At 41.5% G+C, this 24,968-nt stretch overlaps 6 protein-coding genes across 6 annotated transcripts; 4 read left to right on the top strand and 2 right to left on the bottom strand.

Annotated features, from left to right (window-relative positions):
- Nucleotides 1-2,195: 2,195 nt before the first annotated feature.
- LOC115593621 (claudin-4-like) lies at nucleotides 2,196-4,101 on the bottom strand. Its single transcript, XM_030437204.1, has one exon. It carries the CDS (start codon nucleotides 3,772-3,774, stop codon nucleotides 3,103-3,105), a length of 672 nt encoding a protein of 223 aa, XP_030293064.1. The 5' UTR covers nucleotides 3,775-4,101; the 3' UTR covers nucleotides 2,196-3,102.
- A 7,466-nt stretch (nucleotides 4,102-11,567) lies between these two features.
- Nucleotides 11,568-12,737, top strand: cldnb (claudin b). Its single transcript, XM_030437103.1, has one exon. It carries the CDS (start codon nucleotides 11,750-11,752, stop codon nucleotides 12,392-12,394), a length of 645 nt encoding a protein of 214 aa, XP_030292963.1. The 5' UTR covers nucleotides 11,568-11,749; the 3' UTR covers nucleotides 12,395-12,737.
- An 845-nt stretch (nucleotides 12,738-13,582) lies between these two features.
- On the top strand, nucleotides 13,583-16,822 carry LOC115594464 (claudin-4-like). The gene has a single exon (XM_030438551.1). The coding sequence runs from the start codon at nucleotides 13,712-13,714 to the stop codon at nucleotides 14,345-14,347; it is 636 nt and encodes a 211-aa protein (XP_030294411.1). The 5' UTR covers nucleotides 13,583-13,711; the 3' UTR covers nucleotides 14,348-16,822.
- Nucleotides 16,823-17,303: 481 nt separating this feature from the next.
- On the bottom strand, nucleotides 17,304-19,317 carry LOC115594465 (claudin-4-like). The gene is made up of 2 exons (XM_030438552.1): nucleotides 18,686-19,317; nucleotides 17,304-18,580 (listed from the first exon to the last, which is right to left on the bottom strand). The coding sequence occupies exon 2, from the start codon at nucleotides 18,281-18,283 to the stop codon at nucleotides 17,651-17,653; it is 633 nt and encodes a 210-aa protein (XP_030294412.1). The 5' UTR covers nucleotides 18,284-18,580; nucleotides 18,686-19,317; the 3' UTR covers nucleotides 17,304-17,650.
- A 146-nt stretch (nucleotides 19,318-19,463) lies between these two features.
- Nucleotides 19,464-20,302, top strand: LOC115594466 (claudin-like protein ZF-A89). Its single transcript, XM_030438554.1, has one exon. It carries the CDS (start codon nucleotides 19,533-19,535, stop codon nucleotides 20,163-20,165), a length of 633 nt encoding a protein of 210 aa, XP_030294414.1. The 5' UTR covers nucleotides 19,464-19,532; the 3' UTR covers nucleotides 20,166-20,302.
- Nucleotides 20,303-22,715: 2,413 nt separating this feature from the next.
- Nucleotides 22,716-24,698, top strand: LOC115594467 (claudin-4-like). Its single transcript, XM_030438555.1, has one exon. It carries the CDS (start codon nucleotides 22,883-22,885, stop codon nucleotides 23,438-23,440), a length of 558 nt encoding a protein of 185 aa, XP_030294415.1. The 5' UTR covers nucleotides 22,716-22,882; the 3' UTR covers nucleotides 23,441-24,698.
- The last annotated feature ends 270 nt before the right edge of the window (nucleotides 24,699-24,968 follow it).

A 24,968-nucleotide genomic window follows, 5' to 3' on the forward strand; every position in this document is an offset into this window, starting at 1 on the left:
CTTTCTTTCTTTAAATATTATTTTTTTTTCTTTCTTTCTTTTTTAACATTAACTTTATTCTCAAGATTTTATATGTTTAATTGCTTTATTAATTAAAGCAAATGTTAACTATAAACTAAAAATGAATACATAAATAACGGAAATATGGAAATAAATAAACAAATTACTGTAAAATAAATAAATAAGTAAATAAATAAATAAATAAATAAATAAATACATAAATACATAAATAATAATATTTATGTATTTATTTATTCATTTATTTATGTCTTGGAATAAAATACAACTAACTGCCTGTTATGTAATTTTGTAAAAATAACTACAAAACAGGACGACTTTTTCTCTTTTTGGAGGATTTTTTAAACTCACTCAAACTGAAACACTTCTCATCACTTACAGGTTCGATTAACAAACTCATCTTACAAATGAATGTCTGAACGTATTCATGACATGAATGTGGATCTAAAACAACAACACACGTAAACAAACCTGAGGGCTGAACAACAGGGAGGCTGTTTGCCGTTTCGTCCATCAGTCAGTCTCTCATGTTTATGTAACAACTTCAGCTGATGCATCACAGGTGAGATAACAGCCACACCTGTAGGCTGCCTGTATCAGTCCACCTGTGTTCACCTGCTGCTCCTGTTACCAAAACAAATACAGAAACATTAACAGATCATATGAGTTTAAACTGCGGTGTCACATATAGCAGCAGAACTGCTTCACATCTCTGATGACTTTCTTTTTTATGTTAAAATCTTTTTTCAATTTTTTTTTTTAATTCATGTTAAGTGTATTTGAGTGCCATAACGAGCATTAAATAAAGTGTATTATCATTATTATTATTTAATTTTTCATTTTATATATGATTTTTACAGGGACAGGTCATTAAAAGTAATTGCACCAGAGTTAGCAAGCTGCTAATTTGCATCTGCTGTCAACAAAAAACACATAACAGAAGGAACAACATGTAAAACAACACAATTTATAAGTCAAAGGTAATTTACATGAGTAATTTTCTGCAGTTTCATTCCTTAACTTCACTATATTTCAGAAAGACATATTGTTTAACTCCACGATATTTATGTGATCACCTTAGTAGGTTTGCAGATTCAGATTAATATCTTTACACATAATCATTTAGTAGGTTAGGATGTATCATTATAGGTCAAATGAGATGAGATTTAGTTGATAACACATTAATGCATCAATAATTTTAACCTGTAAGAAACTTGACACATTTCAGGGCATTTAAAGTGTTTGTTACAAGCGTGTCACCACAGGGTTCTAACAATATAATAAACGTTATTCAGAAATGAGTCAGTTTGCTTAATGATTACTTAAACTTTTGGTCCTTTAAGTATATTTTGCTGCTCACACTTTTGTATTTCTACTTGAGTTTAATTTGAGATACAGAACTTTTGACTTTTGTTGAGCACCGACGCTTTCAGCTCAGCAGCAACAGATGAGATTTCTGCTTCAATAAGGGTGTAAACAACAACTTTATAACCTTTTCTAATTAAGTTGGAAGCTTCCAAAGAGTTGGATTACACCAGACAAGCTGTATGGAGCCATTTTATGTTTCTTATTTTTTATTGTAGTTTGTATTTTTACATTTTAAAACAAGAATGTTCCAGCGCCATTTTGCTGTGAAGCTCCAAAGATCTCTTGTGGACTTTAAAACTTGACCCGACTTTCCATCAACAAGAGATCGAAATGGAAAGTTGTCTCCTGGATGTTGACAGATTTTTGTTCAGTGGTTGACAGAGAGGCAGAAATAGGTCACAGCCAGTGACGTTCCTGGTGTTTATTTAGCAGGCGTCTCTACTTTACGCTATTCAGAACAGGAAAAATGTTGTTATCTGTGCTTCAGGCACCGAGTCAGACCCCAAAACAGAACGGACTTCCTGTCATATCAGATTTCTGCACAACGGAATCTGAAACAAAATCATCTATACGGTGCAGCGCTGACATACTCAGGGAAGATATCACTAACTCTCACTAACTTTCTCATGCAATAACATATAAATAACAAAATACAGATTATATAATTCAGTTTCTGTTATCTTCTGTTATGTTATCTTATACTTATTGATCATCATCATCTATGAAGAATTAAAACCTTTAACTCTTTGTGCTTTTTCTCCCAATGCCAAGTATCAAAACGCTAATCAGGTTGAATCACGGCCACATAATGTTTCACAGTGAAAATCTTTATTCATTCATGATGTATTGTTATTTATTATATTTCAATAATTTCAGTAGATCTCAAAACAAAACATATTCATTCATAAAGTCCAGTGCACACAACACGTTCGATGATAATACAACAAAAGACATGTTATATAAAACCATAAACCTTTGTAGAAAATGTCCAAACACAGACGCATAATGAAGTGAATTGTGATGGAGATGGAACACCGTCGATATGCAACATAAACTATGTACGTCTCTTATTCTTCCCACAGCCCACTCCGCCATGTTGACCTTGCTTTGGAGCCCAAAGCGAGCTCCGTTTTGCTCGGCTGTACAATGTCTCTACAACTCAGTGTGTGTCTGTGTTTTGTAATAATAGCAAGAAAAACATCATCAGCCCAGAAAAAAAACAAGCCATTTAAAACTCAGTACAGTCACACAAGTGTCCCCATTTAGTTTGCAATAGTCGACAGTATGATACCTGATATGTACACACTCGTCAGCCCAGCGAGGAACATCCACAATGTAAATGTTAAAAGCACAAATAATAAATATGTCCCTACTGAGCCGACTGCATAGACAAAAGTCACCTGCCGTATTTTGTCCCACCTTGAGTCGGATCTTATCAGCTGCTTCTGTTGGACCAGTGGTAATGTAAACAGGTCCACTGAACATCCGTCAAGGGCTATTTCTCTTCAAAAGTATTTAAAAAAAACGTTTTATTTACAAACAATTATGGTCGTTACTATCCACACACCAACCAGACACCTGGTTTGGCTCTTTTACCATTTTCTAGTGAACGACTGGTTCCAGTTAAACCAGCGATATTATTGTTTAGCTACACTTCTTCACATATTGCAAATGTGAACATATAAAAGTCATCTTCCTGATCCCTCTGCTCTTCTCTCACACATAGTCCCTCCTGTTGTAGGAGCTCTGAGCGATTGACCTCGGTGCGGCGGAGTACGCTATACGACTCTGGGGGTGCAGGCTGTACCTCGTTGGTTTCTCTTCCTGTGGAGGGCAACTGCAGCAGAGGATGGACCCCCCAATGAGCAGCATGGCGGAGGCAGCCCAGCCCACATACAACGCCGCCCCGATCTCCATCTTCTGACCAGTGGGGACGATGGGACTGTAAAACTCAACTACGATGGTGTTTGCTGACCAGGAAACTGGCACCAGCTCGGCCAGAGCTGCTGTGATGAACGCCCCGCCTGAGGAGATCATCACCCTGGCTTTAACCCCTTCATCGTCGATGCAGTTGGTGCACTTTGCCCCCACCATAGAGATGAGAAGAGCCACAAGCCCCAGGATGATGGCGACCATGGTGAGCGCCCTGGCGGCCTGCAGGTCCTGAGGTAAAGCCAGCATGGAGTCGTAGACCTTACACTGCATCTGGCCCGTGCTCTGGAACACGCAGTTCATCCACAGGCCCTCCCAGAACACCTGAGCAGTGACGATGTTGGCGCCAATGAAGGCGGACACCCTCCACATCGGCAGGGCGCAGCTGATGATGCATAGCACCCAGCCGAGGACTGCCAGAGAAATGCCGGTCAGTTCAAGTGCAAGAGTCGCCATCGTGCACCCAGACAGGGGTCCTCGCTTTGGATTAAGAGTCCCTTTATTTGTCCTCTTGGTCCCTCTTTACTGAATTTCCTTTCTTCCTTTTCCTCCTTTCCAGCAAATATCTGAAGGCTTGATCTTGATATTTGCTTGATCTTGATATTTGCTCCTCTTCGCTCTCCACCAGGTGAGCCTCCTCCTCCTCGAGCTGTCGCTTCGCCTGCTGCTGGATCGAGAGGTGAGATTTTTCAAAGTGTTCTTCCTCCACAAACTCTCGGCGTCGTGTACGTGCCTGCTCCGATATCGCTTCCCGTGTTCTCCTGCTGCTAGTACGAAGACGATGACCCTTATCTGTGTATTATTTTATTACCAAGCGGTCAGGCCCTCCTAATGGATGACATCACTCCCTCAGCCAAGCCAATCATGTGAGCCCTGGGCATTGGCCTCGTTTACCACCTGGGCGTGTTGGTTCTCGTATGTGTGCTTTTTCAAATGAAGGGTATTTTTATGGCTTAACCTTTTGCCCATGGTAGCTCTGGGTGTGTTTGCTTTATTGCTGTCAGGAGGTAATGAATGGCCAAGGAAGCGCCTGTTATGTGGTTGATAGGTGACCACAGGAGACTGTAACGGACACACCAACATGTATTCTATTCTATTCTAGATGTGTGTGTGTATGTGTGTACATGTATCCATTGTGTCTGTTTGCATAGAGTGGGATTGTGTTTGAGAAAGAGGGGGAAGAGATACGGGGGGAACCTGAGTGTGTATCGGATGTGTTTTCTGTTGTCTTTTCTTTTAGTTTTGTTTTTGTTGTGTTTCTAGCCTCGACTACAACGTGACCGATTTTATGACCGAAACTTTTGGGTGGGACCATCTGGACTGGGTCACTCACAGTCTGTGGGCAGTCATACAATACAATTCAGGTTAATGAACAACAATAAAGGATAGGAATCTTTTTTTTTTTTTGTATAAAGATATGGACCAACCGCTCTGCAAAGACCAAAACAAACAATCTGTGAGCCGTAAGCCTGTTGGAACATACTGCAGATATAAACTTTTATAAAAAGGGGGTCACGTATATTAAGTTTTCTTTTTTATATTGACAATAATTTCCTAAAACAGCTGGGCACTGGAGCAAAAGTGGGATTTACACAAATGACGTACAGTGCCCATGTTCCTTTCAAATGAATGCACATGGACTCTCAGATTTGACATTAGAGCCCTTTGACTTTTTGATTCAAACTGTTTCAGTAGAACCACGATGAATTAGTGTTGTGTTCCTGAGTCACAGCTGTAAAAATGACACCAAAGGGAACATTGTCACGTACAGAAACTAGACTAGTGGACAAGAACTGCATGAATCATCAAACAAACAAATTGCAGTATGTGGAACGAGTGGTTTGAGGTTACAGATGGAGCAACCTTCAACTTGTTTTTTAAATTTGAAGTTCCACAGTGAACGGTTCGTGACGGCTCTGTTGTTTAGGGACAAGGACTCAAAACTCAAGAAAAAGTTAGTTAGTTAGTTGGACTTTATTTACCGCGGGGGGGAAATTCCTTGTTTTTTACAACACTGCCAGCTACTTTGCACACATCATCCCACAGCAACGACGGCAGAAACAAAACAGAATTTGGGACTTGAGTGCAAAGACTTGAGACTTACTTGTAACTTGCAAATCAGACTAGTTCCCACCTCTGTCTCCTGTTTTGTCTTCTTCTCGTATTTTATTAGATATAGATATTATATCAGGCTTTAGACACACAGAGAGTACTTGGTAGCTGAATCAGTTGATCTAGAAATACACAATAATACCAGATTTCCTTTAAAAACAATCGTTTTTGTGGTTCAGCCAGTATCCACAGGAATGACAAGCATACAATTAGCAAAAAACAAAACTTCCCACCAAAATGTAAGAATGGTGAGTCAGAATAATGCAGATACTTTTTTTCCCACGAGGCAGAGAGAGGCTTCACGTATCAACGGCTCGACTTTGGGATGAGCTATGACAGTGACACAGATTCTGGTTTCTCGTTCAAACCAGATCTGCGTGACCCGGTCAGTCTGAATCCATGTGCATGTCTTCACGGATCTGTACGGTGCCACTATCAGACTTTTTATCTTGTATACGTGTATACATTATCACGCTTCAATGTTAGTCAAACACACCTGCTTATGAATTGTTAACCCAGAAACCGCGATAAGATAACGCCTGATGAAAAGCAATCTGCTGACATTATCTCGGTATTAAGGAAGAAGACAAACAACCAGACAACTCAAATCATATCTGACAGCTGATACTATCAAATTCTATGTTTGCACACTTGGACAGTTTGATTTGCTGTTTGACAGTCGTTATTAAAGCTGCGAGAGCTGAAAACTGATGCCAACTGCTGGCAATGATGAGCGGAGTCGCACCGAACAATGCAACTTTTCTGGCAGTAAAATGAAAACGATCAGCTCAGTAGATCTGTAGAGTTGCATGTGACTCCTTTTACCTTATGTACATGTGAAAAAAATGACATAAGACACATTAACAAACAAATAAAATAAATAATGAAAATTGAAGAATAGTGCTCGGTCGTGCTCTGATTGTAAAAAACAAGTGAAGGAAACATATCATGCACATTGTCAGGTTCATAATTTCGTTTGGGGTTACTACTGGAATAGTTTTAAATACCTTAATGCTAAAAAAAACATCTGTTTTCTCCCCCCTCTGTCTGAGATGCTCCTGTCTCTTTAAATACCCGGTCTGCTCTGATTGGTCGGCTCACACATGCCTGAGCCAACACCACTCACCATGTCTCTGGTTGGCTCTGTCGTGTTTTCAGCTGCCAGTTAGCTTCCCTTTTACAATAGTGATGTCACTAAGTCACAGAATTAAAGACAAGCATTTCGGGCATTTTAGAGGAGTTTCTGTCGGTGTGGACATCAGGAAAGGTAAAAAAACAATAAAGTATAATATCTCCTTTAATCCTACAAGTTTAAAGAGTTTAAATAAACTTAAAACTGAACCGCATTGCCTGAATTTGGCCCACAAGCTCCAGATTTGTTTTTGAAGGATGCGAAATAAATAATTACAGCAAATCAAACATGCTCCTGAAATTAACCCCAAAAGAGAGACAGACAAAAGTTTCAGAGCTGGTGTGTAAACATGACACTGCTGTGTGTTTGTGTACGTTGTGCTACTTGGTCAGCTGCTGAACAATGATTGTTTTCATCACTAACTGTACTCAACCACCTCATGTCTCAATTATATGTAAGAAAACCTGATTATAATGAATGTAAACATCTAATATGTCTATTATTAGTGCTCACATCTGTCTAGACAGCGTTCTTGTGCGACTAGTTTGCTAATACGTTTAACAAAATATCTCACAAGCCTTGAAAAAACAGAATATGTGGGAAGCATCTCCATCTGGAAATGAGCTACACAGTCATTTCTTGTCAAACACAACCCTTCACTACACATTAATAGCTCAGGCAGCCTGGATTAGCCTCTGAATATGAAGTCCATTCCCGGTACTGACACACCTCTTTGCTTTTAAGTAGTGCAACAACACCACAGACATTATTCCAGGGAAGTAGATTTGGGAGTTTCACCAGTCGGCTCTATCTCTCACAGGACATGATAAGTGAGTTTCAGTGAGCAGAGGGATGATCCACTCTCCGGTTGTTTCCTCATATGTGCGTTGGTGTGTTTGTGAGAATGTGAGCACTTCCGCCTCTCCAGCTGCAGAGAAAAACACACAAATGATCCATCATCAAGTCCAACTGCGTGTGTGGAGATGGTATTTCAGCTTATGAGTAACGGCTTTATCTATTTGGTTACGTGCCAAAGGAAGTTGAGATAGCATCCGAGCATCGATCCACAACTATTGCCAACAAGTGAACACAGTAACCTACATACAGGCGGGAAGACAGCTATAAAAGTATACCAGAGTGGAAGTACAGACAAAGTACAGGACAAGAAGACAAATAAAGACGTGTCCTTTGAGGTCAACGTGGCTTTCCGTTAGTCAGAAACATCAATGGGGGACAAAAGCTAAATGTGAATATAAGGTGCACTATTTGCTCAGTATTAATGCAAAACTGCATTGGTTTTAAAGCTTTTAAAAGCGCTTTACAAACTAATTCTTGAAGTAAAAACCTTAATTCAATCTGTCATTTAAAGCAACATTATGCAATAATTGGTATTTTTTGCAACTTGGCGCTCCTACTGCTGTCATACCAGGTGATTAACGACTCCTACCAGGACTCATATGTTCTGGTTGCCCCCTCTGATGTTCTGGTGGGTCTCAAATGTCAGTGATTTATGGAGAGTCGGCTAAAAGGACTGCTAGCTGCATGGCTAACTGAGCTACCTAGCTAATGGCAGCTACAGTTAGCAGCAGTTAGGCAGCAATTCAAGCTGTCTGTCCATCGGGAAACCATAAATGGGGGAGTTATCCAGTTTTGGCATGTTGAGAATTGTTTACGTCTGCCAGCAGAGTGAGATTGCACTTTGATCACAGTTGACAAGAATGAAACTTGTTCATAGCGACCATTAAAAACTGAAACACCGTCTCTTCTGTCGCAGATAGCAGGCTCTTAAACCGCCTATCACAATGAGTCAGGGGCAGTATAATGTAATAGAAACTGTTGGCCTGAGAACACCTCTGGAACACGTTACACCTCATATTTACATGAAGAAGTTTTGTATTGACGGGGTTTACCACATCTAAATATGTTTCCTTTGTCAAAATCACACCGAGATGTCTCTGAACCAATCACCTGCCTTCATTTCAAAGAAAGACGGGGATTTCCACTGGCAGCGTTATTAGGTCACTGGTCAGTGGGAATATTGCTCTATAAGCACACTCTCAGTTACTAAGTAATAAGTCCTTTGAAAGACTTTGGGAGCCTTGAATTTAATGGCTGCTCAGAGATTTATGGATGCATTCAAAACCGCAGTTAAAAGCCCCTTTGAACAGCGGGTGATGCCACACTTTCACAACCGCACAGACATCCGTCTTTCCCTCTTTGTGCGTGGAAAAGCTCCAGAGCAGAGCAAACAAACCCAGGGCCGCGTGTATTAATCAAAATGTACGAGCTCAAATCAAACTGCATGAAAGTAAACTCACAGTGGGTTTTTTCTTTTCCTCTGAGTCAGATTTGAACCAAAGTGACTCTTCAAGGGAATTCAGGGCAGGTTGTTGCACAAGTGTGTACTCCACCAAACACACACACACACACACACACACACACACACACACACACACACACACACATACATAGTTAAGTGACAGAAAGTGGAAGCTGCTGCCTCCCTCTGGGCAGAGCGGAGAACCGCACACAGAACTTCAGAGGTTAGAAAATGTAGACGGTACAAAATCCAGACCTGTCAAACACGTTGTTTATCACAGTACTTGCACTCACACTGACCCCTCTTGGTTGTCCCCCCTCCCTCCAGTCTGCTCACATCAGTTTCGCATAAATATCAAACACAAGCGTTTTCCTGTGATCTTCTCTGAACAAAAACTCTTGTATGTTCACACTTACAATCGGCCTTCAGTCTGATTCACAGAACTCACCCAGGCCGAACATAACAGAGCTCAAAGACGACCTCGGCCTCTATGTCACATTTCTCTGTGTAAATGTAATTCTGCACATGCACACCATTAATTAATCTAACCGTAGAGAGCGTACAGAAGATCCAACATAAAACTGAATACAACTACACCGAAGCACATTAATGATACAGGAGACCTGTTTAAAACCAGACTGTTAAATAATATTCAGATTTTTAGGTGTGAGAGTTTATTGAAATATATGTTTTTTTCTGTTATTTAAAGCTACATGTTGACCATTTATCCAGTTTCACATACAGTAGGGCATCAACTAACAACTACTTTCATTGTTAGTTGATCTGTAGACTATTTTTGTAGTTGTTTGGTCTTTAAAATAAAATAAAACTGTGAAAAAAGCCCAAAATGACATTTTGTTTTGTCCACATAGAGTAGTAAAGAAATGAGAAATTAATCACATTTAAGAAGCTGGAATCAGAGACATTTATTTCTTAATAAATGAGTCAAACCACTTTTTTGATAATCAAAATAATTGACTTAATCTAATTGCTGTCAACTAATCGGTAAATTGCTTGTTATGGCGTTAAGTTACCTGAAGAATCATTTCAAACATTTGTCCCAGTAGGTTTTCCTCTCTGGTCTTTCAACTAGAGCTTTAAAATTGTCCCTTTATGTCACATTTTTATCACAAACACTTAAACGATGATCAACGACACTCTTGTCTACGTTGACCGACAACGAAACGTCTCATCTTGAAGGAGAAAGCAAACTGAAGTTGAGGAAAAGCTTAGAAAGAGAGGAGAGGAACAGATGAGGTGCAATACTCAGATTTGGGATGTGTATAATTGATCATGTGTTCAGGGGCTAGCGTTTGCGTGTCTCCTCCAGTTTATTTGACACAATATGTAATTTAAAATACTTTTTAATATCTTAAAGTCATGACAATTATTTCATTTTTCGTCAGAGTTTGTTGAAAGGTGGACAGCTGTTGCTTCCTGTCTCTAAAGTATTACATAAGGAAAGAACACATTTTATAGCACTTTTCTGAACACTTAGAGATGTTTAACAAAGAACAACAGCACCAAGATGAAATAATCCATAAGAAGGGGAACAAGGCAGAGAAGGAGGATGAGAACAGAGTTTGTTCGTGGTTGTAAGCAGTGTTGACGAGACGGGTTTTAAGGGATTCCTTGAAGGGGGAGAGTGAGGAGGGGGTGAGTCGGAGTGAACGGAGAATGCTCCGTCCCCCCGAGGACCTGTTTTTAGTCCTGCTGGCGGGGGAGAGGAGGTTTGTGTCAGCAGACCGGAGTGGGAGTGTCAGACGGGAGTAGAGCAGGTTGTGGAGGGCTTTGCGGGTGATAATAAGGAGTTTGAAGTGGATACGCTGGGGGATGGGGAGCCAGTGGAGGTGAGGCAGGACGGGGGTGACGTGGTCACGGGTGAGGGAGTGTGTGACAACATGAGACTGTACAGTAGTTTCTTGAGTGTTTTGGATGGTCTTTTTTATTCAGTGTCTGATTTTGTTTCCACCAAAATATCCTTTCTTCCAACACAGAATCTGCTCATAGAATTTTTTTCAATTTCATGGTCAAAAAGATTTATGATTTTGGTTAAATCGTAAACATCAAGCACCAACCGTAATGTTTTAACTTTATGAACACTGAATTGAAACCACCGTCTTTCCTCAATTCCTCATTTTGTTGCTTAAACTGGTCAACAGGTGGTTTTCCGTCTGTGAGAATCTTTGATGATGATAATTATAACTATGTACAGTTGAGTGAAGATGTTCTGGGCCTCTGTTTTGACTCCAGCAGCATGTCAGCCATAGTTTGTGAAGGTGTAATGCAGTAAAATCACTGAGCACAAGACCATATTTGGTCGGTGCAAAGTTTTTGAGGTATTGTCATTCAATACAGACTGACTCACCTCTCGCTCATGACATCACTCCACCCTCCAGCTGCTTCAGGTGAAACCGTGGGGGGTGAGGGAAGTTGAGAGGTGAGATGAACAAAAAAAACCCTTAATCTGTCACTATCATCTTTTCTTAAATAAGACGCTTTATCATGTAAAAGTGGAGTGTGTTTTAACGATTCTGGTGCTACAAGCAAAGCAGTCTCACGTCTTCTTGTGTTACATGGACAGTTGGGGGAGGGTAAACAGGTTCTGCGGACTTTGGGGCTGGACCGGAAGAGCAGGGACTCCTCCCCTTATTTAAAGGCAATCATATGTACCTGCTCTCCTCTGAATCCTCATTCAGCAAACTCACCCGTTGAACAAAGGACCGGCCTCCATCACAGAAGAAGACAAACAACACACAGGCCTACGTCACTGCAAGGGAGGAATTGCAACACACAGAGCGAGATCTTTCAAGTCACTTTGAAAGAAAGGAAGAAGTTCATTTTGAAGAGCAAATCCGCTGTCCACCATGGTGTCTGCCGGGTTACAAATGCTGGGCGCAGCTCTGGGCATCCTGGGCTGGATTGGTGCCATCATTGTATGTGCCCTTCCCATGTGGAAGGTCACTGCTTTCATCGGCAGCAACATCGTCACCTCGCAGACCTCCTGGGAGGGTATCTGGATGAGCTGCGTGGTGCAGAGCACAGGCCAGATGCAGTGTAAGGTCTACGACTCCATGCTGGCCCTCAGCTCTGACCTCCAGGCCGCCCGGGCCCTCACCATCGTTGCCATCATCGTGGGCGTCATGGCTATCCTGCTCTCTGTAGCCGGGGGGCAATGCACCAACTGCGTGGAGGATCTGACGTCCAAGAGCAAGGTGGGCATCGCAGCTGGAGTTATGTTCATCGTGGCTGGAGTCCTCTGCCTCATCCCCGTCTGCTGGACCGCCCACACCATCATCCGAGACTTCTACAACCCGCTGTTGATCAGTGCCCAGAAGAGAGAGCTGGGCGCCGCGCTCTACATCGGCTGGGGAGCAGGTGCCTTGATGCTGATCGGAGGGGGGATACTCTGCTGCAACTGCCCTCCTAAAGATGAGGGCTCCTACACTGCAAAATACAAAGCTGCCCGATCTGATGCCTCAGCACCAGCGTCCGGGAAAGACTATGTCTGAATCAGATCTATGAACCAGTAACTGGCTTCCACAACGATTACTGGGACAGATGAACTGGTGCTAATGGGTTGTGAGTGTTGAAATCAGGATGTCACTCGAGCAGAAAGTATTCCTGAGTGTTTGGAATGAAACCACACCCAAAGAGGAAATTCTGTTTTATTTGTTACCACTGTTTCATGTATTGTTTATATGAAAATTAGTCTTTTCTAAGTGTTTTCTAAGCAGTTTGTTCTATAATCTCTGTTTTAATTTGAATATGCTGTATGTGGGTTATGGAACATGTGTGTGAGATTCATGATGTGCCGGTTAAACTGTAAATAAATATTTTGTTTAACAAATTCGACATGACTTGTGCTTTGCTTTTTATCTCCTCATGCATTCACACAGAACCAACGTCGACACATTAAGTGGTCATTAAATGAAACAAGAAAATTCTTACATGAGCTTTTAGTGTATTTCTTTGGTGTTAATGTTACATTTTACACGTTTAGTGATGCCCATGTCTATTCACCACCTTTTCATCAAAACAAGTATAGTTTTAACAACACTTGAGAACCAGCTATTGTCTCGTGTTCTTGTCGATCAGGTTTAGGTGTGTCAGGAAAAAAGAGGCTCGCTGGCTGGAAACTGGTTTTTTTTCAAACTGTGAGCCTCCAGGTAAAGGTATTTGTGCTTTACACTATACTTGTCCTGTAGTACACCTGACTCACAGGACCATTTTTTTAATTGTTAAGAGAGTAAATAGTCAAAAAAAGCCACAAAGTAGTCACATCCCTTTGCTTTAATCCTTTTGCTATGATTAAAAAATGTTAATTGCACACACAGTCCAGAATGAATGACTTTCAGAAGCTACTCAAGGGTTAAATCTCTGTTGTTGGAATGAAGGTTGAATAAAGAAGCTTTGCTAACTCCCTGCTCTGTTGACCAAAACTCTGAAGTTTGTGTTTGCTCAAGGCTTGACCTGTGTGTGTGTGTGTGTTTGTGTGAGCACAGGTGGGATATAGATCTGGAGCCATTGTTCCCATTGTAGAAACCTTGCTGGAAGTAACAAAGCTTGTATGTGAGGGCACAATGAACAGAGAGCGAGAACAACAGTTGTGGGTTTTGGGTCTCAGGTTTCCCCCCTTTTGTCTGGGAGCACAGAAACTCCACCCTGAAAGCTGGAACCACAATGGGAGGCAGGTTTGTTCTCACAGTGGGAGCTCGGAGCATCAGTGCAACAGCAAACACTTCCTCGAGCAGGTGTGAGCGTGGAGTTGGTTTTTAGTGTGATCTTCACTTTCTTCTGGTAGAAGTTGAGGCTGCAGTGGCGTGACCATGGCTTCTCAGGGCCTCCAGATCATGGGTGTGCTGCTGGCCTTCATCGGCTGGCTGGGCTCCATCATCACCTGCGCTATGCCCATGTGGAGAGTCACCGCTTTTGTCGGGGCGAACATCGTCACCGCCCAGGTGATCTGGGAGGGCCTGTGGATGACCTGCGTGGTCCAGAGCACGGGCCAGATGCAGTGTAAGGTCTACGACTCCATGCTGGCGCTACCTCAAGACCTGCAGGCCGCCAGAGCGATGGTGATCATCTCCGTCATCGTCGGGGTGTTTGGGGTCCTCATGGCCGTGGTTGGAGGGAAGTGCACCAACTGCATGGGGGATGAAGTGGCCAAAGCCAAAGCGTGCATCGTGTCTGGGGTGATCTTCATCATAGCTGCCTTGCTGATCCTGATCCCGGTGTCGTGGTCAGCTCACGCAGTCATCAGGGACTTTTACAACCCCATGGTGATCGCAGCTCAGAGGAGGGAGCTCGGGGCTGCGCTCTATATCGGCTGGGGCGCTGCTGGGCTGCTGCTGCTGGGAGGAGGCCTGCTCTGCAACAACTGCCCCCCGAAAGACAGCAGACCTTACACACCTGCCAAGTTCGCACCTGCAAGAACCGCAACCTCAAACGTGGACTATGTGTGAATGTGGGTAATTCATTATAAGATAACGATAATGTTAAAGTTGCATGAGAAGGTCTGTTTATTAAAAATGTTGCAAAAAAAGTAAGAATTCTGTGTATTCGTTTAACTAGGAACAAAACAAGCCTTCTTTTAAACTCAGTAAACAATTTGGAGCATCTTTAATGAACATTTAAACTTATTTTAGGTCTACTATTAGGACTAATGCGACATAACTGTTATATATGACCAGTGGTCCCGCCCCCTGTCAGGGTCCCAAATGCATTTCTTGAGATCATGATTTGAAAAGGTGTAAGACACTTTTTTAATGGACATATATAAAAAGCCAGTATCTCAGCATTTCATTCACTTCTCTGAACAAAACTAAATCAAATTCTGCTTTTTTTTAAAGTTTGGATCATAATGAGGACATTCTTGTGGATAAATCTCACAGGAAACGTGCATGTTGACGATATGAACACATATTCAAAGAGTCTCCTCTGTATGCTGGACAAAATAAACCCGATCCTGCATCAGAAAAATACAACAACCACAGAGCTTATAGAACAATGGCGTCAGGTGTCGGGAGGGAGAAAACACTGAGAAGCCTAAGAATCTATTGATTTGGGTTGCATAAACAGATAAAATCTGGTCAGATTTCATCCAAATGTTTGTTTTAAACAAACTTCCTGCAGTAAATAAATGTTCTACTTTGGTTCATTGTACACTGTGAATTTTAGTTTACTTAAAAACATTCGGGAAACTGATTACAGTAGTATTACAAGGTAAAGCAGACTATTAAATTTAAGTTGTAAGAGCTTAACAGTTTTAACAACCTAAAATTGTTCACACACGATTTTACAGTTCGCAGTTGTTCTCAGTTGTTTCTGTTGTTCTCTGCTGCAATTGTTATGAATTGAATATAACGTGAAGTATCCATGAAATATGTCTCTTTGTCAGTTTGTTTGTCAACAAGGTTGTGGATCACTGGTAGAGATCTCTGCTTAGATGAAGTTGTGAAAATCACCCAATTTAGATGAGTGCACATTATTCAAAATCAACTGTATTTGCTTTTTAAATTCAACTCTCTAAAGATATAATGATCACTGTTGGGCTCCTCTTTTAAATGAAGCTGATTTGTCCATCCTGCCGTCTTCCTTCTTTCTCATGTTCACTCTGCACCTGCAGAAACAGAAGTGATACTGAACTCGTGATAAGGCGTTCAGGAATTCAGGGGAGTCAACTCACTGGGAATTTACTGTATCTGGTTGAGATGTACGCCGTGCTGTAATCAAGCGCCCTTATATTAAGTTGTAATTTACAGTTTCTGTCTTGTGTTAAATGGACGTCACCGCCCCGAGACAACAGTGCTCTGTGTTTGCTCGGATTCATGTTGCTAAGAAACTGTTTTATATCTCCAAAGAATGGATATTTACACTTTGTCCAGTGAGTGCACATCTGCCAAGTCCTGTCAGGGTTGATATATCCAGAAGCTCTTTAATGGTTGACTTTTTGTTTACAGACATTTTCAGTTGAAACCAGTCTGACAAGAAAAACAATGTGTCACTGTAGTTTTTTACTTGTGTGTCTGTTTCCATTTTGGCCAGTTGGTTGAAACCAGGCTGGTGGTGGAGGAAGATATTTTACTGAAGTGAAAGCACCAGAACCACAATGTAAAAGTAGTTTATTACAATTATAATTCAGCACACTGTGAACAAAATGTACTGAATGTAAAAAAAATGAGAAAAAGTCGGCGTTTTATATCTTTGATTATTCATACCAGTGCAACATTTTGCTGTATTTAGCTGATCTTGGTGGAGCTAATTCGAATAATTCATATAGTGAAGTCACATGGATTTCTATAGCCCAGTGGTTCTCAGAGAAGAAGGGGAATCATTTATTTTGACAAAAATTCCTTCCAGAACAACAGAATGTGTGATTTATTTGAGTTAATGAGTTTCATACACTTCCTGCAATAAAATAGTAAAATCTAATAGTGAAATAGTGTCAGATGGGCAAAATCTTAAAGGGGTTACTTTGTGGCCTAATTAGAGTTAAAGGTTTGCCACACAGGACTTTACAATCTGTACAGCAACTCAACACTGTCCACTCTTAGACCTGCCTGTTAGGTAGTTTAATCTTTAACAAAGCATCATTTTCACAAGCCTGATTTGTGTGTAAAATGTTTAATATCTAAAGTAACCACTTACCAAAAAGTACAATTCTTCCCTTTGAAATATCTAAAAAGTTTAACTAAAACACAGCATTTAAGACATGGTAGGTTAGTATAAATATATATATATGTATATGTTCTTTTAGGGCTATTTATATTCTATTACAAGTCTTATTTCAAATGTTTAGTTAAAGGACGTCATATAAAAGACGTCTATGTACTGTGTACTGAAATTAGCCCCAGCCTGTCCTGTCTGGACCACCAGCTGCACACCTAACTGCGCAGCAGTTTGCGGTAACTACATCATTTTTTTTTTTGTTTTTTTTTGTTTTACAATACATATCTTTAAAGGCTGTGTTTGAGATTTTAGTTATACTTTGAGACAGAAATTTCTACTTTAGTAGCTGAAACACATAACCTTCCAGTTTTATTTCTATCTGTATTCTGATGATGTGTTCATGTATCATTCATAACATTTTACTCCTAAAAAGAAAGCAAAGGGTATTATTTAAGGGTATTTTCTGATGTATAATAAAAATTCCTTTGTAAAAACCTTTGACTTTATACGTCAGTAAAATGAAACAAGACTTTTGAAAATGGCTTCATTCAATGTTCAAATTTCTGTTCTGGAAATCTTTGCAAATTGGTGCATTTCCATCTGGATAATGCCTCATTTTAAGAAATTTCTGAAACTTGTGCTACAAACATTGTCTAAATGTTAGACATCAAATTTGTTATATACCATTGTGATATCTACTCTGTTCACTTGTGGTGTACCTTGCAATGTTCTGCCAGTTCAGTAAAAACATTTTTGACAAAAAATTATGTTTATTGTCTGAATGAAAAACAAGAATTAAAAATAAGTTTCACATGACAAATAACATGAGATATTTTGAAGTGCTTATGTCACAAAACATCAGGAGAATCTCGTCAGAATGAATTAATACTGCAAATATAACTAGAAACAATGTTAATCAAACCATTATCCTAACATGGCACATACCTTAGAGTCTCTTCAGAAACAAAAGGCCACAGTGTGTTAGTCAAAAAATGTTAGTCACAATGCAAATCACGACATGATAAGCGACGGGTTTGAATTGTATGCAAAGTCAGGTGGTTTTCAAAGGCTGCTTCCCCTTAAAGAAACTCGGCAACTCAGACAAATTCCTTCCCGGGTGTTGTGGATTTTGGCGCCGAGTACTTGGCTCCATTGTAGCGGTCTCCTCCTGACGGGCACTGACAGCAGAGCAGAGCACCACCGATCAGAAGGAGTCCTGATGCCCCCCAGCCCATGTACAGACACGCACCCAGCTCCCTCCTCTGGGCGTCTGGAACCATGGGGTTGTAGAAGTCCTTGATGATCGTGTTAGCAGGCAGAGACACGGTCACCAGACACAAAGCCCCGCTCAGGATGAAGAAAACACCAGCGGAGATGGCCACCCTGGCTTTTGCCACCTTGTCCCCAATGCAGGTGGTGCATTTCCCCCCAACCACAGAGAGCAGCAGGCCGAACAGAGAGGACAGGATGGCGATGACCACCATGGCTCGGGCCGCCTGGAGGTCTGGAGGCAGGGCCAACAGGGAGTCGTACACCTTGCACTGCATCTGGCCCGTGCTCTGCACCACACAGGTCATCCACAGTCCTTCCCAGATGGTTTGAGCCACCACGATGTTGTTCCCGATGAAAGCAGACACCTTCCACAGGGGCAGCATGCAGATCAAAATGTTTCCAATCCATCCAAGCACCGCCAGCCCGACGCCCAGAACCTGCAGCCCTAAAGATGCCATTGCTGTTTGCTGGTGCTGCTTCTCTTTCTTACTCACTCTGGGCCGCTAACTATAAGCTCTCCCACTGTGGCCAAGCTTTATATGACCTGCAGATGCCCCCGAGTAGCCCCCTCCTCTGGGTGGGTTCTGGCTTCACTGCTCAGATATAAACATCCATCACGCTGCCTTTGAGTTCAGGGCTGTTTCTCTCCTACAAAGAGGCCCTCTGGTGCCCCAGCAGAGCTCTGAGAAATAAAAGAAGCTCAAACACTTTGGTTCAGTGAAAAACCTGCTACAGCAAGTGTCTGAAAATATAACCTAAGGAAGGAACGAGTGCAATGTAGAGAATTAACTCAGTGTAAGGTTGGTACATCAAAGTCTTTTGATAATCATACATGTCAAACAATTATGGACAAATAAAACCTTTTTCAGTTGAGTTGAGTTGAGGAAAATAAACACAAGTAGGATTACAAAATTGGCATGATGCTGATCTGAAAAAATGACATCTTATATCTGAATATCTCTCAGAATATCCTTCACATTCAGTCTTTGTTGTTCTTTTTAATATGGATGTTTGTCCCATGCACAACAGCTTCAGTGCAACAACAGTGAAACAGCTCAGCTGACTTATCACAGCAGGTGGAATCAATCAGCTTGATTGCTGCACTGCTCACAGAACATGGAATAAGGGGACACATAGACAGTCACCAGTAAAATCTATCATTCATGGACTTTACAGACACTTTGAAATGTTAAACAGGGACTAATTCTAACTGCTGTTACATATGTGAGCTATGCAGTAAAATAAACATGAAAATACATCCGTCCATGTCTCATTTCTCTCACGTGGCTCAGATATAATGAGCCAATTCACTCACATACATGAAAAAGTTAACGCTGTTTTAAAACTGCACATATCGAGAGAGAAAAAATAAGGAATGATACAAATGAAATTAAAAAGAACACATACAGACACAATAGCAGAAGAAACATTGCGTGATGATTGTGATTTGCAAAGAAAGAAAACTGATATAAAGGGATATTTCAGAAAAATAAATAAAAGCAAAACCTGAAGCAAATCATTTGTTCTGTGGAGAGAATCCCTGGTACTAACTTAATGACCACAGGTGTTTTCAATCTGAGAAATTCTGAACAGCCAATCAGAAGAAACCACCACCTTCATGTGGGTACAAAAGCTGCAGGTGTGAAACAGATCTGTATGTTACTGCTGGTGTAGCTGACTCTCCCCGCTGCGCAACCTGAGACAAATATGGCTTCTGCAGGTCTTCAGATCCTCGGCATCTTCCTGGCAACCATCGGCTTTCTGGGAGACATCATCATCTGTGCCCTGCCCATGTGGAAGGTCTCTGCTTTCATCGGGAACAACATCGTCACGGCGCAGATCTTCTGGGAGGGCCTGTGGATGAATTGTGTGAAGCAGAGCACTGGACAGATGCAGTGCAAGGTCTATGACTCCATGCTGGCGCTGCCCCGTGACCTGCAGGCGGCCCGCGCCCTGGTTGTGATCTCCATCCTGATTGCCCTCATGGGAATCCTGCTTGCTGTGGCAGGTGGAAAGTGCACCAACTGTATTGAAGATGAGGAGTCTAAGAGCAAGGTGGCCATCGCTGCAGGGGTGTTCTTCATCGTCGGTGGCATCCTGTGCATGATCCCCGTGTCCTGGTCTGCTCACGAGGTCATCAGGAACTTCTACAGCCCCATTATGGTCGACGCTCAGAGGAGGGAGCTCGGCGCGTCGCTGTTCATCGGCTGGGGATCAGCAGGACTGATGCTCATTGGAGGGGCTCTTCTCTGCTGTCAGTGCGAGCAGCGTAAGGACAGCAGGTACTCTGTCAAATACTCTGCCCCTCGCTCTGCAGCCAGTGGAGGAGCATACGTTTAACACGCCTGCAAATACTGAAAGTCTGCAACCTCTCTCGCTCCAGGAGGCTGCCCTGAATTTTTTTTTTTTTTTTTAAATGGTCTTAATTTAAAGGTTTTTACTGACTTATTTTAATAAATGAAACTTTCATATAATCACCAGGTTTTTCTGTTTTTGTGTGATGGGTGTATTCAGTGGAGACAAAGGTCAAGATGGTTGGAATTAAACCGGTTGGTATTGCTGCCTCTAATCCAGTTTAAGAGTTTACCACTCTTTAAAAAAATGCCAACATTTCATTTAGAACTCAATCATTTCAGCAGCTGAGGCCAGATTCTATCCTTGTTTAGAATGTGAAATGCCACTTGAAACAATTGCATTACAGCAGGTCTTTGAGACATTTGGGACTAAATGCACTGGTGCTGCTAATGAACAGTCTCCGTATTTTAAAGTGTGCTAGTAAACTAGCATGCACGCTTCAAAGATCCTGAATTCAGTGGGCACTACATTTTGAGCCAAAAAGCAGTTTGTCCCATTGTGTAAGAATAATGCCACATAACTTCAAAGTTGTGGGATCATCTAAAAGTACATGCTGACAAATGCATTTAATTGGTTAACCACTAAATGCTTGCTCAGTACAAAAACAAGTTTTTCTCAGCGCTTTGATTTTTATTTTTTGCTGATTGTAGACAAAACCAGTATGAAAGACAAATGTATTTCCATATTCTTGAGGGGGCAATATGCAATTCCTTTACAGACCTAGAAATGAAAATGGACAAATGGCAGTTTGCATGAACTAAGGTCAGACTACAGGCGTTTAAGGACTCATTTCCAATTCTCTGTGGGACCTCTGGTACCATTGTTTGACCCAGATTATCTGGCAATGTGAGGGGTTTACAGATCAAATCCTGAACTTTCCAAACATAACTGAGAGCCATGTTTAAATTTGAATGTGCAAACATTTGAGAGAAATGGGAGTGTATTTTGAGTTTTGGCAGGGTGATATCAGGAGCCAGCGATCAGATATAAGTTACATAGTGCCCTTCTCATCGCTGCTGTTTGCAGGATGCATGGTGGTGAGGTAGAAAGGTATGAAGAGCTGGTGCCTATATTGCCAACAATGCAAGTTAGCCACCGAGTTGCATCGTTGGAAGCATTTTATCGTATTGGATGCAGCTCTGGGATCCACAAAAGCCTTCATAATCCCTTTTTCGCACACTTTAAAAGTAGAGTTGGTACAGTTACCCTTTACACACTTAAAGGAGTCATCACCTGGTTTTTTACATATCCAGTCCCTCTTGGATCGCTTTGGATCAATTCTTAAAACTTATTAGAAAAAAAATAATTAAAAATCAAACATAGAGCTTGTTCTGACACTTTTTCATACCGCGACTTTCTCACGCGAGATTATGCGCGAGGTTTTGACCGGTCCGGATGTGCATTGTATTAATATGTAATGAGGTGCGCGTTGATTGGCTGCAGGAAGGACAGAGCCGGAATGGGGGGCGAGCCTGCATGCACACACAGACTCCAAAACATAAACAGCCCCCTGTCATGGCGCACACACTAAATGACGAACCTTACGGAATTCAGGCATTTATGTACGAGCCGGAGTCGGAACCTGAACGGGAGAGTGAAGAGGCAGAGACGGTGGAAGAGACACGTTTACAGCAGGATGTCTCTGAATGGTAAATTCTTTTCCTTCTTACTTTTCACACTCGTGTTTAACATGTGAGACCTGAGTTTTAATGCTGGCGGTCACGATGTATGGCGTGAAAATGACAGAGAAATAAGCAGATTCAGCGTGCTCACTCTGGCTGAGGGCGGCTGTGAGCCGATGCTTAATATGCAAGTAGCCTCCTGTGGTAACGTCACCACAGGAGCAGAGTCCAAATCTCGTGCTTTAGGAACGCGCACTACTGTGCGCTATTCCTGTTCGGAAAAAGAGCCAAAGCGAAAAAAATAAGCCACTTTCAAACTCCAGCTTTTCAGGCAAGTTTCAACAGAGGTCCAACACCAATATGCATGATTTAACGAGAGAAATTACGATTTCCGGGTGATGACTCCTTTAACTCCAGCATTCATGACGATTTGGGCAGGAAGTAGTTCTGATTCATCTACAATATATTTCCTAACCGGGATAACACTCGTGGAAATATCTTCTACTAGCCTACTTTCTTGGCAGTACAATAATCCCTCCATGTTGAATGACATTAATTGAACCAGTTGTGATGTACGGTAGGCCTAGTTTTTACTACACATTTTCCCCAAAGCTCTGTAGGCTACTGGTATAATATTTACTACAATACATACTTTCTTTCTGGAGAAACTGTCCCTTAAGGTTTGTGCATTCGTATTGTATAAGACGTCTTGTAAGGTTTAAAGTTAACTTCCGTAAAAAGTCTGAGAAGACATGTGAAAGCTTTTAAATGGGACCAAAGCCTCATGTTTCGGGTCACAAAGCAGTGTTTCATACGACGTTGCTCCTCCTACTTATTCACAGTGAGCAGGAATCAGGACAAGCAGGAAACCTGACCCACAATCTAGCAGAGTCTCCTCCCTTTTGCTCTCCTTTCACACACCTGCAAGAGCAAAATCATTCAGCGAAACACAACCAGCAGCAGTCAGAGAAGACTGAAAGTAAATGTTTTTCAGCTCAACTGAAGGTAGATTTTGTTGCTGTCTTTGATTTTGTGGCAAACGTAAACACCTGCCTTGGATTTGCTTTTGTTTTTGCTAAAATGCAGACCCAACTCGTGGGTGTGTGTTTGGCAATCATCGGCTTTCTCGGCACCATCCTTATCTGCGGACTGCCCATGTGGAAGGTGACAGCCTTCATCGGAGCAAACATCATCACAGCTCAGGTCTTCTGGGAAGGTTTGTGGATGAACTGTGTGATCCAGAGCACGGGCCACTCACAGTGCAAAGCCTACGACTCTGTTCTGGCTTTACCACAGGAGCTACAGGCGTCCAGGGCTCTGATCTGTGTCTCCATCGCTGTCAGCGTGGTGGCCATCGGGCTGACTGTGGTCGGGGCCCGCTGCACCAACTTCTTCCGTGACGACTCGCTGACCAAAACTAATATTGGCCTGGCTGGTGGCGTGGTGTTTATATTAGCAGGGCTCCTGTGTGTGATTCCTGTCAGCTGGTCAGCTCACAGCATCATCACAGGTTTCTACAACCCCCTGGCAACCCAGGAAAGGAGGGGAGAGCTCGGGGCTTCCATATATGTGGGCTGGGCAGCTGGAGCGCTGCTCATCATTGGAGGAGGGATTTTGTGTGGCACCTCCAGATGCTGAAGATGTGCAGAAGAGGAAGAGAGAACATGATGTCATGTAGCTGAAAATATATAGATGTGAAGGACTTTTTTTTGTTTTAGTCTTTGATTAAAGCTTCTTTTTAAGCTTTAGCTAACTGCACTGTTATGTCATTTTACAATAAATTAGCTCCAAATCTGTGTAAAAATATAAAAATTGTAGAACAATGAAGTATACAACAAAGTTCACGAGTAAGACCTGTAGTGTTTATTGTTATCTTTAAAGTGAAGGATTTAAAAATGAAGTCTGGTGGAGCTAATGTGATGTTGCATAATTGTCAACTGAGAAAAGATGTTTAATGTAAAGATCTGAGTATATATTTTAGTTTTGATATGCACTAACTTCAAATGCAAGAATAATCAGTTTTTTTAAGGAGACATATTGTGCTCATTTTCAGATTCATAATTCTATTTTGAGTTCACACTAGAAGATGTTTACATGCTTTAATGCTCAAAAGTACCCATCAGTTTTCTCAAACCGTCCCGTGCTGCAGCTCTGTGTTCCCCCTCTCTCTGAAACGCTCTGTTTTACCTCCTGTCTCTTTAAGGCCCGCCTCTTGATTACCCAGTCTGCTCTGATTGGTCAGCTCACACACGCCTAAGCCAGCACCGTTAACAACAAGCAGCTGTGCTAAAACTATTCTTACATGCCAAACAAGCTACAAGACATTAATTATGCAAATGTGTGACATGGTGACGTAGTGTGATGTCACAAAGTCACAGAATTAAAGGTGGGGCTGCTGACGAAGTGTTTCAGGGGCAGTGTTTTCTGTGAGAGAGGTATGGACTTTAGGTTTCTTAACTTTAAACCTTTTACATGCAAAAGAACCTGTAGAACACACTGATGTAAAGAAGAAAACTAAAAAAAAGCATATTAACTCTCCAGCAAGACCTTTAAAGACCACGAGGATCTGATTTATCCATATTCTTACACAGTATTGTTTTTAGTGCCAGTGTGTTGAGGAAACGTCTCGTTGTTTGCAGCATGAATTTTATAAACAATACTGAAAATGAATCAGTGAGACCAAAGCTATTATTCCTCTTTATGACACAAAAGTTGTGAAAACAATGATCGTTGAAGTTGAAAGATGTCACAGTTCATCTTGTTCCTTCCTCAGTATCCAGCAAATGAACAAAATGTTTGTGTTGTTCAGTTGTTCTTTGTCATGTCAAGTCGAGGAAACTAAATGTTTATATTCTTGTATCTTTACAAGCCAATAAATTCACTTTGTATATTTGCATTTTTGTACTGAAAGTTTCTCACACTATATTTTCTAAAACAACTTGCAGGTTTTTAGTGTATTGAAAGTTACAAAAGTTGATTTATGAAGGAAAAATATGTTTCTTTGCTTTGTACCAGCTGTTTCCTTGTGTATAAAAGCCGGAAAAACTTGATTTGCTTCTCGCTCCAAGGTGTTTGAATACTCTCTGTGTATTTGCAGACATGCTGCCTCTACTTGCATTATGTTTGCACATCTCTGTTGATCTTTGAGTCATCTGACTACTTAACG

This window comes from Sparus aurata, chromosome 13 (assembly GCF_900880675.1).
Source record: "Sparus aurata chromosome 13, fSpaAur1.1, whole genome shotgun sequence".
NCBI lineage: Eukaryota > Metazoa > Chordata > Actinopteri > Spariformes > Sparidae > Sparus > Sparus aurata.

Excerpts from the sequence above, each read along its gene's own strand:
- LOC115594465 (XM_030438552.1), bottom strand. The coding sequence starts at position 18,283 with ATGGCATCTTTAGGGCTGCAGGTTCTGGGCGTCGGGCTGGCGGTGCTT.
- LOC115594467 (XM_030438555.1), top strand. The coding sequence starts at position 22,883 with ATGCAGACCCAACTCGTGGGTGTGTGTTTGGCAATCATCGGCTTTCTC.
- cldnb (XM_030437103.1), top strand. The coding sequence starts at position 11,750 with ATGGTGTCTGCCGGGTTACAAATGCTGGGCGCAGCTCTGGGCATCCTG.
- LOC115594466 (XM_030438554.1), top strand. The coding sequence starts at position 19,533 with ATGGCTTCTGCAGGTCTTCAGATCCTCGGCATCTTCCTGGCAACCATC.
- LOC115593621 (XM_030437204.1), bottom strand. The coding sequence starts at position 3,774 with ATGGCGACTCTTGCACTTGAACTGACCGGCATTTCTCTGGCAGTCCTC.
- LOC115594464 (XM_030438551.1), top strand. The coding sequence starts at position 13,712 with ATGGCTTCTCAGGGCCTCCAGATCATGGGTGTGCTGCTGGCCTTCATC.